The 12,730-nt window shown below is 44.4% G+C and overlaps 1 protein-coding gene across 5 annotated transcripts in view; it reads left to right on the plus strand.

Moving 5' to 3' along the window:
* ADGB (androglobin) overlaps nucleotides 1-12,730 on the plus strand; it is a 217,712-nt gene that overhangs the window by 172,291 nt on the left and 32,691 nt on the right. For all 5 annotated transcript variants that reach the window (XR_006173985.2, XM_005280423.4, XM_005280422.4 and 2 more), the window contains one exon: nucleotides 10,558-10,669. Coding sequence is in view for 4 of the 5 variants with exons in the window: in XM_005280423.4 (XP_005280480.2) it covers nucleotides 10,558-10,669 (112 nt within the window). In the remaining variant the exon portion in view is untranslated. The remainder of the gene's footprint in view (nucleotides 1-10,557; nucleotides 10,670-12,730) is intronic.

Raw genomic sequence — 12,730 nt, forward strand, 5'->3', positions numbered from 1 at the left:
TATTTTAACAAGATAAAGCAATATTTGGTTATGTTTTAAGGCTATTAGGCACAGTGCTCAATAAAGAATGATGCAAAACTACACCAGCATTCAGCATAGAGGGGTAGGGGGGACATGCACACAGCACTGTCCCTTTAGAGAATGTAGTATGTACTCTTCTGTGATACGCCAGGGTCTACACACGTGTTTTGAGTAGTTTGCATACTAAGGATTGCTAGCATGCAGCAGTCCATGTGCTGAGGAGAGCAGAAGAACTGCAATTATAGTGGCTGCTAAATGGGGATTGCAGGTGAAAAGGAGGAAGGCTTATGCATCTATGCAAGTGGCTGAGTACAGACTTATCCTAGGTGAGTGTTAGGTTTCCCAGAGGGGAACTATTTTCTTCCTCTTAAGGATTTTTCTTCATTCAGGGTCCGTTGGACTTTGGCAGATCTGGTTCTTAGATTCCAACTTAGAGCTAAAAGCTCCTTTCCCCACTCCCACCCCCACCCCGAAAAAAGAAAGTCAGTTTTGCAGCTACATGTTTGATGTTGCAGGATGACTTGTCACTTAAGCATTAATATCTCAAAACAAACTTACATGGTCTTTACTGGTTAGACTAGAGAAGCACTTCTGACCAATCTCCTGAACTCACTAGTCTAGAAACAAGAAAAACGGAAGTTTCTTCCAAGAAAAACAGAAGTCAGGGCAGAGTCTATCAGAAGCTAAACTCCTAAAATAGAATTTTTAAAAAGCTGAGTGTGATATTTCCCACAGAACAAAATCCCAATAAGACCAGTTATTATATTTATTAGTTGCATTTTTCCGACATGAAATCAAGAGTTCAATAGACAGTTACTGAAGTTTTGTATTTTTCAAGGATCCCAGATAGCAAGCATGAAATCATTAGGAGTACTTCACTGGAGTATTGCTCTTCTGCTGCCCTGGACTACAAGAAAGCCTGTCAGGAATTGTAAGATTAAGTTGAACTATAGTCTGGAAAGCTAGAGGGGTAGGATCACAAAGCCCTGGCATTGATGGTCCTTTATTATCTTTCTCAAGACTTTCTGGAGTAGTGGGGAAAGGAAAACAGATACAGAAATTGGGAGCACACCCAGGGACTCAGAATATTTCTTCCAATTGTATGAAAACTTCGATGAATTCCTGAGAGTATTCAAGACTGAAAGAACTTCTATATTCAAGTTTAGTGAACATTCTGAAAAGTAACCCAGTTATTCTTTAACACCCAAAAGAGGTTCCCCATCCTATCTTGGAGTAATCTGTTTCCAGAATTCTGGAGAGGGCAAATTTAGAAAAATATGGGTTCTAATAACATTAAGTTCTCTTATACTTTATTATTATTTTTAATTATTAATTTATGTATTATTTATTAACACCTAGCTCTTATACAGTGTTTGTCATCAGTAAATCCCAAATTACTAATTCCAGCCAAGCAAAATGTCAGAGGTGAACTCTAGCTTCTTGTTTGCCAGATTTTTAGTCTTTCTTGCATCCAACAAACACCTCTGGATGTTCCTGTAGTAGGGTAAGGAAGGGGGCAAAGCAACTTCCTCTGAGAAATATGCTCATGTTCTCTTGCAGAGACAACAGATATTTCCTGGCATGTTTATTATGGATTCCATCTTGAAGCAGGGGATAGAAAGGAATTAAAATATTTTTCTATACTTTGCTAAAAATCCCAGTGTCTGTTACAGATGTGCCTAGGCCGAGATACAGTCTTAGGAAGTTTTCTGACTCTGTTACAATCGAAAATATTGTTTAGGTATATAAGTATTTTCATTCCAAAAAACTTTGGGAGATAAACTAGTGCCTCATAAGAATGGCCAGATTGGGTCATACCAATGGTCCATCTGGCCCAGTATCCTGTCTTCCAACAGTGGCGGGTACTTCAGAGAGAATGAACAGAACAGGTAATCATTGAGTGATCCATCCCCTGTTGTCCACTCCCAGCTTCTGGCAATCAGAGGCTAGAGACACCCAGAGCATGGAGTTGCATCCCTGACCATGTTGGCTAATAGCCATTGATGGACGCATCCTCCATGAACTTATCTAATTCTTTTTGTAACCTCATAACAGTTTTGACCTCCACAACATCCCCTGACAACAAGTTCCACAGGTTGACTGTGCATTATGTGAAGTACTTCCTTGAGTTTGTTTTAAACCTGCTGCCTATTAATTTTATTGGGTTACCCTTGGTTCTTGTGTTATGTGAAGGAATAAATAACACTTCCTTATTCATTTTCTCAACACCATTCTTGATTTTATAGACCTGTATGATATTCCCTCTTAGTCATCTCTTTTCCAAACTCAAAAGTCCCAGTCTTTTTAATCTCTCCTCACTTGGAATCTGTTCCATACCCTTAATCATTTTTGTTCCCCTTTTCTGTACTTTTTCCAATTCCAATATATATTTTTTGAAATGGGATGACCAGAACTTCACACAGTATTCAAGGTGTGGGTGTACCATGGATTTATATAGTGATAGTATGATAATGATCGGTCTTCTTAGATATCCCTTTCCTAATAGTTCCTTATATTGTTAGTTTTATTAACTGCTGCTGTACATTGAGTGGATGTTTTCAGAGAACTATCCACAATGACTCCAAGTTTTTTCTTGAGTGGTACCAGCTAATTTATATCCCATCATTTTGTATGTATACTTGGGATTATGTTTTCCAATGTACATTACTTTGCATTTATCAACATTGAATTTCATCTGCCATTTTGTCTCCCAGTCACCCAGTTTTGTGAGATCCCTTTGTAACTCTTCGCAGTCTGCTTTGGTCTTAACTATCTTGAGAAATTTTGTATTGTCTGCAAATTTTGCCACCTCACTGTTTACCCCTTTTTCCAGATCATTTATGAATATGTTGAACAGCACTGGTCCCATTACATATTCCCGGGGGAAACCACTATTTACCTCTTTCCATTCTGAAAAAGGACCATTTATTGCTACCCTTTGTTTCCTGTCTTTTAAACAGTTACTGATCCATGAGAGGATGTCTCCTCTTATCTCATGACTGCTTATTTTACTTAAGAGCCTTTGGTGAGGAACCTTGTCTAAGGCTTTCTGAAAGTCCAAGTGCACGCTATCCAGTAGATCACCCTTGTTGACCCCCTCAAAGAATTCTAATAGATTGGTGAGGCATGATTTCCCTTTACAAAAGCCATGTTCATATATGTGTCTGATAATTCTGTTCTTTACTATAGTTTCAATCAATTTGCCTGGTACTGAAGTTAGGCTCACTGGCCTGTAATTGCCAGGATTGTCTCTGAAGCCTTTTTAAAAAATCAGCATCACATTAGCTCTCCTCCAGTCATCTGGTACAGAAGCTGATTTAAATGATAGATTACGTATTAGAGTTAGTAGTTCTGCAGTTTCATATTTGAATTCCTTCAGACCTCTTGCGTTAATGCCATCTGGTCCTGGTGACTTATTACTGTTTAATTTATAATTTTTTCCAAAACTTCCTCTATTGACACTTCAATCTGGGATAGTTCCTCAGATTTGTCCCCTAAAAAGAATGGCTCAGGTGAGGAAATTTCCCTGACATCCTCTCCAGTGAAGACCGATGCAAAGAATTCATTTAACTTCTTCAAAATGGCCTTATCTTCCTTGAGTGCTCCTTTAGCATGTCGATCATCCAGTGGTCCCTATGATTGTTGGCAGACTTCCTGCTTCTAATGTACTTACAAAACTTCTCGCTGTTAGTTTTTGTGTCTTTGGCTAGTTATTCTTCAAATTCTTTTTTGGCCTGCCTAATTATAATTATGCTAAACAGCCCTGAAGCAATGTACAGATTGAAAAGCTTTACTTGTCATTGGCATGACACTCATTTCCAAGTAAACTGCAAGAATGTTTTATAGATTTGATGTTTGGGACTATTTTAAAAAACTTTTCATAGATCTGTACTTGCAAGGTAATCTTCCTTGTTGACGGTTGTTGTCTTTGCTGTCCTCCAAAGTGTCTATAGAAAACAGCTGAACTTTCACAAACAGTTGAAGGGTTTATGATTAAATTTAGAATGATAACCCCTGGCAACCCTCCTCTAGAGCCAATGAGGTATCTCTGCATAAATATATTTGTTTAGGAATCCCCTTGATACCAAATTCAATCATATTAGTCCACTTTTAAGTAGCTTGCTGCGTGGCACCACGGTCACCAGAAGCTCCCCATTCAGTGAGGCAGACTGCTTCTTAGGTGTGACAGCTTGTAAACCTAGGGAGTGAGAAGTCCTCATGTCCATCCATGCTCCTAGTGGTTCTAATGCCTTCATACCACAGAGCAAAATTTCCCCAGCAGGGTAATGTGTGTCCAGGAAACCAATGAAAAAACAGGTTCCCTACTCTGCCACCCATCACAGCTTCTAAATGGTAAAAGGTCCTCCAGAGTCAGGCCCTCTTGGAAAGATTATTTACTATGTTGTTTGTATTTATTTATATTACAATAGTGTTCAAAGTGTGCTAGATGAAGTACAGATATGTAGGAAGACAAGGAAGAATTTACAATCTAGAAAAAGAAAGACATGCCAAGATAGAGTCGGGGTCAAACGAAGTGCAAGCACTTCATCTGTTCCATGTAAAATTTTGTCAGACATTTGGAGCCGATGTGTGATACTTCTGGAGAGAGACTTCTTAGGAGTTCATGTTCCATTATACAGCACATGAAAAAAAATTGTCCGTTACTCAAGGCAAGAATTTTTTAGGACGGAGATCAAAACTTACGGTTCAAAGGATCCCTTGGCCTTCCCCCGACATTGTATTTGTAGGAAAATAATGTGGACATACTCCTGCTGCCAAACAGTGCTTGTTTTTCCTATAGCCAATTGCTCCCGTTAGCTAAATGTGATTTTTTTTGTTCTTAAGACTGGGGTTTAATTTCAATAAAATGTTAACTCTACAGGTAGATGAATCATACCTACCTTCAGTTGTTTCTTTACCACAGAGATAACATTAGTAGATGAAGAGAATAAGAGATACTCTTAGGTCTGGTCTACACTAGGCGTTTATGTCGAAGTTAGCGCCGTTACATCGAATTAACCCTGCACCCGTCCACACTGCGATGCTATTTAGTTCGACATAGAGGTCTCTTTAATTCGACTTCTGTACTCCTCCCCGACGAGGGGAGTAGCGCTAAATTCGACATGGCCATGTCGAATTAGGCTAGGTGTGGATGGAAATCGACGCTAATAGCTCCGGGAGCTATCCCACAGTGCACCACTCTGTTGACGCTCTGGACAGCAGTGCGAGCTCGGATGCTCTGACCAGCCACACAGGAAAAGCCCCGGGAAAATTTGAATTTGAATTCCTTTTCCTGTCTGGCCAGTTTGAATCTCATTTCCTGTCTGGACATCGTGGCGAGCACAGCAGCACTGGCACCGATGCAGAGCTCTCCAGCAGTGATGGCCGTGCAGTCTGTGAATAGAAAGAGAGCCCCAGCATGGACTGATCGTGAAGTCTTGGATCTCATCGCTGTGTGGGGCGATGAGTCCGTGCTTTCCGAGCTGCGATCCAAAAGAAGGAATGCAAAGATCTACGAGAAGATCTCTAAAGACATGGCAGAGAGAGGATACAGCCGGGATGCAACGCAGTGCCGCGTGAAAATCAAGGAGCTGAGACAAGGCTACCAGAAGACCAAAGAGGCAAACGGACGCTCCGGATCCCATCCCCAGACATCCCGTTTCTACGAGGCACTGCATTCCATCCTCGGTGCGGCCGCCACCACTACCCCACCAGTGACCGTGGACTCTGAGGATGGGATACTGTCCACGGCCGGTTCCTCAGACATGTTAGGGGACGGGGAAGATGAGGAAGGAGATGAGGAGGGCAAGGCAGTCGGCAGCTCTCACAACGCTGATTTCCCCGACAGCCAGGATCTCTTCATCACCCTTACAGAGATCCCCTACGAAGCGTCCCCAGCCGTTACCCCGGACACAAAATCTGGTGAAGGATCAGCCAGTAAGTGTTGTAAACATCTAAACATTTATTTTTAACAAAACAGGAATATTAACAATTAAAAGAATGGGTTGTTCATGATTAGTGTGCCCTAGGCGCTTAACGGTTTAGTAATGGGCAGTGCAAGTTTTGAAAAGAAATCTAGCAATGTCCGGTTTTCAGTGATTGTCCTGCACAAGCCGCTCTACTGTTTATTCCCTGCTACTGCAGCTACAGTAAAATGCGGTCTATGTGTCCGGGGATAGAGCAGTAATCCTCCTGGGACATCTCGATGAAGCTCTCCTGGAGGTAATTTGAAAGCCGTTGCATGAGGTTCTTGGGGAGAGCGGCCTTATTGGGTCCTCCGAAGTACGACACGTTGCCGCGCCACGAGATTATCAAGTACTCGGGGATCATTGCTCTGCACAGCAGGGCGGCATACGGCCCTGGTCTTTGGAGGCTTTCCCGGAGCATTCTCTCTTTGTCGCTCTCGGAGATCCTCATCAGGGTGATGGCCATGGTGACCTGCTTTTAATTAGGTAGGGGAATGTTAGTGTTGGGACTGCTTTCCCGTTCCTTTACAGAACTGTAACCGCTGGTTTGCAGCCACGCGGTGGAGGCGGGAGAGGGGCAGCCGAAAGGGATCGTTCCCGGGGACAGCCGCGAGGGGGTGGGACAGGGGCAGAGTTCCCGCTTGCCGGATTGCTGGCAGCAGGGACTGACATTGCTTTAAATGTGAAATGAGGCCAGTGGTAATATAAAAGTTTTAAACTGCCACAAGTGTACGGCTTACCATGTCTGCCTGCAACAGAAATTCCGTTGTGCTGCCTCGCTTCTCAAATGTGCTGTTCAAGACCCCAGGCACTGAATGCGAAGGCCGAGAATTCGACCTTGTGCTGAGTGTGCATGTGAAAGGTGCTGTGCATGGTCTTGTTCACAGAGAAAGACTATGTTCTTTGTTCACAACTACATTTATCTTTCTGAGGAATTCACTCCCTTTTTCCCATTTCCACAGCCCCGTCTGCGACTGTCTCACAACCTAGCCTGGAATCACACTCCCAGAGGCTAGCGCGGATTAGGCGTAGGAAGAAGAGGACACGGGAGGACATGTTCTCTGAGCTTATGGCCTGTTCCCAAGCCCAGGCAGCACAGGAGACCCAGTGGCGGGAGAACTTGACCCGAATGCACCAAGCCAACATGGATCGGGAGGAGAGGTGGCGGCAGGAAGACCAGCAGGCGGCTCAAACGCTGCTTGGACTACTGAGGGAGCAAACGGACACGCTCCGGCGCCTTGTGGATGTTCTGCAGGAACGGAGGCAGGAGGACAGAGCCCCGCTGCAGTCCATCTCTAACCGCCCTCCCCCGCCACCAAGTCCCATACCCACCTCACCTAAAGTGCAAAGAAGGAGAGGCGGCAGAGTCCCTGACAAGTCTCACTCCACCCCTGCAGAGAGCTCTAGTAGCAGAAGGCTCTCATTTCCCAAAATTTGAAAAGTTCTTTCCTTCCCGCCTGACACAAGCCCACGTCCAAGTTTCACCTCCCAATGCCATGTGTAGTTGATAATAAAAAATTCGTTTCTGTTAACTACTGTTTCAATCATGTTCTTTTGGAGGAGGAGGGGAAAGGGGGTTGGTAATTGGACAGGACAGTCTCCTTTGGCAGGGTACATAGTCGGGGGCAGGCACAGCAGCAGGGCACATACACAGTGCAGTGATGCAGTGACTAGTTACCCCGGTTAGTCTGGGAGGTTGTTTTGATGTAATGTTGGGGGGGGGGGGTTGCTCTGTGACTTTGTGGCGGGGGAGGGCAGTTACAGATCTTAAGCGCCGGTCCTTAGGCAGGATCACAGAGCCACACAGCATGGGATCTGTAACCGTCCTCCCCCTGCCACAAAGTCACATAGACCCCCCATACACACAGTCCCGATCAGGAGGGGTGACAGGCTCCGTTGAAACAAGCATCCCACCGCAGCGGAGCCTGTCAATCCTTGAGTTTAGAAGCTGCATTCGCATCACAACACTACACCCGCTCCGCACCACAGTCTGCGTTCCAGTTTTAAAAAATTCCCGTGAAAACAGTATTAAAGAAAACGGTGTGCTTTATCAAAGTAGAACTATTTTTATTTCGACACGTGTGTTGGAGGGGGGGTGAAGGGGGTATGTAACTGGATAGGATAGTCAACATTAACTGGGTAAAGAAACGGGGGCAGGTTTAGCTTCTCAGTACACAAACTTTAAAGTCACAGGTTACCCTGCTCACTCAGGAACTTTGCTTTCAAAGCCTCCCGGATGCACAGCGCTTCCCGCTGGGTCTCTTCTAATCGCCCGGCTGTCTGGCTGTGAGTAATCACCAGCCAGGCTATTTTCCTCAACCTCCCACCCCGCCATAAAGGTCTCCCCCTTGCTCTCACAGAGATTGTGGAGCACACAGCAAGCTGCTATAACAATGGGGATATTGGTTTCGCTGAGATCACAGCGAGTCAGTAAGCTTCTCCATCTCCCCTTGAGACGGCCAAAAGCACACTCCACCACCATTCTGCACTTGCTCAGCCGGTAGTTGAAGAGTTCTTTTTCAGTGTCCAGGGCGCCAGTATAGGGCTTCATGAGCCAGGGCATTAGCGGGTAGGCTGGGTCCCCGAGGATGACTATAGGCATCTCCACATCCCCAACAGTTATTTTGTGGTCCGGGAAGTAAATACCTTGTTGCAGCCGTCTAAACAGACCAGAGTTCCTGAAAACACGAGCGTCATGAACCTTGCCCGGCCATCCGACGTAGATGTTGGTAAAACGTCCCCTGTGGTCCACCAGTGCTTGCAGCACCATGGAAAAGTAGCCCTTTCGGTTAATGTACTGGGTGGCCTGGTGGTCCGGTGCCAGGATAGGGATGTGAGTTCCATCTATGGCCCCACCGCAGTTTGGGAATCCCATCGCTGCGAAGCCATCTATGATCGCCTCCACGTTTTCCAGGGTCACTACCTTTGGCAGCAGTACATCAACGATTGCCTTCGCTACTTGCATCACAACAACCCCCACGGTAGATTTGCCCACCCCAAACTGGTTCGCGACTGACCGGTAGCTGTCTGGCGTTGCAAGCTTCCAGAGGGCTATGGCCACTCGCTTCTGTACACTCAGTGCAGCTCGCAAGCGGGTGTCACTGCGCTTCAGGGCAGGGGACAGCAACTCACAAAGTTCCAGGAAAGTTCCCTTCCGCATGCGAAAGTTTCGCAGCCACTGGGATTCATCCCAGACCTGCAGCACTATGCGGTCCCACCACTCAGTGTTTGTTTCCCGTGCCCAGAATCGCCGTTCCACGGCATCAACATGACCCATTGCCACTGTGATGTCCTCGGCGCTGGGTCCCCTGCTTTCTGACAGGTCTGTGCTACTCTCAGACTTCAGGACATCACCGCGGTGCCGTAGCCTCCTCGCCTGACTTTTCTGCATCTGCCTCAGGGAAACCTTTATGATAAGCTGCGAGGCGTTGAGAGCGGCCACAACTGCAGCGATGGTCGCAGCGGGCTCCATGCTCGGAGTACAGTGGCGTCCGCGCTGTCAATGACTGGAAAAGCGCGCGAACTGATTTCCCGCCGGCGCTTTCAGGGAGGGAGGGCGGGAGTGATGGACGGATGACGACAGTTTCCCAAAAGCACCCTGGACTCATTTTGTTACCCAGAAGGCATTGCCGGCTACACCCAGAATTCCAGTGGGCAGAGGGGACTGCGGGAACTGTGGGATAGCTGACCACAGTGCACCGCTTCGAATGTCGACGCTTTCACCGTTAGTGTGGACGCACAAAGTCGAATTACTGTCCTTAGTGTGGACACACACGTTCGACTTTGCAATATCGATTACAAAAATTCGATGCAAGTAAAATCGAACTACTCTCGTAGTGTAGACAAGGCCTTAGAATAATTTACTATTCATTGTAAATAATGAATAATGCAACTTACTAGTCACATATCTCTATTGAAAAGTGAATCATATGTCCTTGTCTATGTAATGATCGTGGGGTTCATTAAATAAACTAATGAATGAGAAAGGAATAAAACTTTAATAAAACAAACTGGAGAGTTACTGTGGAGAACTGCTGCATACAGCCATGCGGTGTTCCCAATCCCAGTTTCCAAGGCACATCTCCAAAATTCCTATGTTCATAATACTGTCCCTTATGAGGAAGCATCTCTAAATGATAATATTCTACAAACATAACTCTACAGTAGGAGCACTCAAAACTCAGGGAGCAGTTGAGGGTTTATGGTTTTATAGAAGAAAAGCAGTCTTTGTGCACCATATGCTCAGGAAAATGTTACATGAAAACCTTCAAGGAGTGTAGTTTCTTATTCTATAGCTCAACTTAGTTTCACTTTGATAAACATGCAAGTGAGTGTGCAGTTCTAGAAGGAAATTACAACAATGTAGTTTGGCATTAATACTGAGACTTCTTTTGAGATTCTTGTGAATAATGTGAAATGTATAAGTTTGTGAACTAATTTATGGCTTCTCTTGCTGTAGCTAGGCAGCCTGTGTTCAATGTCTAACAGTTTACTGAAGTACTTTGGGATGCTCACTGTGAATGCATATTAATGTCATTAGCAAATTAACATATTGCCTTTGGCTTCACAGACTCACAAGTACATTATACAAGCACTGGTGTTGTATAACAGTTGGCCACTTACCGAGAGTCAGTTGGCATTTATCCAGGCACTGAAAGAAATGGAGAAAAATGAAATCAAAGGTATGTCACTTTAAACACACCTGGCAGAGTGTGCAGTATGGTTTGTTTTTTAAAGATGTTGTATTGGTATATCACTTATTTCTATTCAGTAAATACATAAGATATTTCCATTACTTGTATTTTGGTAACAACACACTTTTGTCAATTTAAATAGCAAGGAAAAGGGGTGCTATTAAGCTGAAATTTGCGCAGTATTTTCTTTCTACAGGCAAAATATAGTCCATGTTTACCACAGTAAAAGGAAAGATGAGATGTTAGAAGGCGGCATATTAACCACCACCCCATAGAACACATTCTTAGCCCTATCCACTATGTGGAAACAAAATGAATAACTTCCTGTAGCAAAGCCTAACCCTCAATCAAAAACCTAGGAATTTGTCTCTTTAGTAGTATTCATCATCTTTACAGGATATGCAAACAAATGGAAAAATACCATCAACATTTAAAAAAGACGGGGTAGCCCAGAGCACAGAACATCATACAATATTTTTCTTAGGGGCACTGGTTAGTTCCAGGCATTAAATATCAAAAGATTCTCTGCCCAATAACTTTCACAGCTAACCAGTCAATTACAAACAACAAAACATAGTCTTGCAACACATACATTGGGATCTCAGGGCTCAACTTTACACAGGAAGGTAGGACAAGAGTGACTGCAACTATAGTTCTGAATACTTAGCAGGTGTATAAAAAGTTGTGTCTTCACTGTACAAGTAAACCAGTGTAAGACTAAGAAAAGAAAAGACTCTCTGCAGATTGAGAATTCTGAACTATATCTGTGTATAATATGAGGTAATAGAGCAATAAGAAAAAGGCAATGTGTCCAGTCACTGGCTCTTTTTGTTGCTATAAATTCCTCCTTCTTTTGTTTAATCATATTGTATGTTCCATACTCTCAATCCCCCCTTTTCACAGAAGTAAATGCATCTGCCTCTTACCGTTTGCTTCAAATATCTTTCCCAATATCTGGCATTACACAGGCCAATTTCAGTCCCTATTTGGCTCTTTTATTTCAAAAGCTATGCTAATGTGGGTCTGTATTATGACTTGGATTGTCACCTGCCCAGTTAAGTCCTTCTAGGAGCAGAAGAAACTGCATAAAATGTGGGGTAATGGTTAAATCAGGTTGCATATGAGTTAACACATCTTGACCATGTGTGCTATAGATTCACCCCCAGAATGCTTAACTCCAGACTCCGTGCCAGAATACATAATCCAATAAAGCTTAGAAGCTGTGGTGATATGCGTACTATTTCTTTAACTCTATAACAGCAAGCCAGGCAGGACAAGGGCTGGGAAAGGTCCTAGAGGAAGCTCTATAAAACGCAGCAGAGAGAGACAAAGTGGCTTTAGAGATAATACTATTCCCCATATTCTAATAAAGTTTCTTGTTCAATATTAGAACAAAGTGACTCTTTCTATCATTGTCACAGGTCAGAAGTAATTAGTACTCTCAATAAATGGCTTTGAAGTCAAGTAAGTTTCTCATCTTTGCTTCCTCTTTTACCTGACCTGGAAGCCTTTTGTGTGTGTGTATGTATACACCTACACAGACACCGTTGAGTCCAGTACCAGATGAGCCATCTACATGTGCGATACAGCGTGGTACCAACACTATCTCAGTGCCGACCATGTCAGTGGTGTTTGCCACTGCCAGAGACCTTCTATTGCTGTCAATACTGGTATCACTGGCCATACAAGAGTTGGCGATGTCACTCTGGCAGTCAGGAAGGAAACCCGTTGATTCCGATCATTGTTCGGTACCAGGCCCTTCGGTACTGTCAAAGGGGAAACCTGCTATGCGGGTATGATGGCTATGTCTGGCCATCCAGACGGATCTAAGCAGGCTCTTTGCTGGGACACTCAACAGCACTATACCAGTCCCCATGATCAGAAGTGGATTAAAGTTTCCTGGGGCCCTGGGCCAGAGCAAGTAGGGGTCCCCTCCTCACCTTTTCCGCCTGCGGTGCTGCTCCCATTCTGCCCCTTCTGCCTGCGGTCCTGCCCACAGCCCCACCCTTTTCTGCCTCTTCCTTGCGGGCAGGGCCCACCCCTGTTCCA

The sequence above is a fragment of the Chrysemys picta genome, chromosome 3, assembly GCF_011386835.1.
Source record: "Chrysemys picta bellii isolate R12L10 chromosome 3, ASM1138683v2, whole genome shotgun sequence".
Lineage (NCBI taxonomy): Eukaryota > Metazoa > Chordata > Testudines > Emydidae > Chrysemys > Chrysemys picta.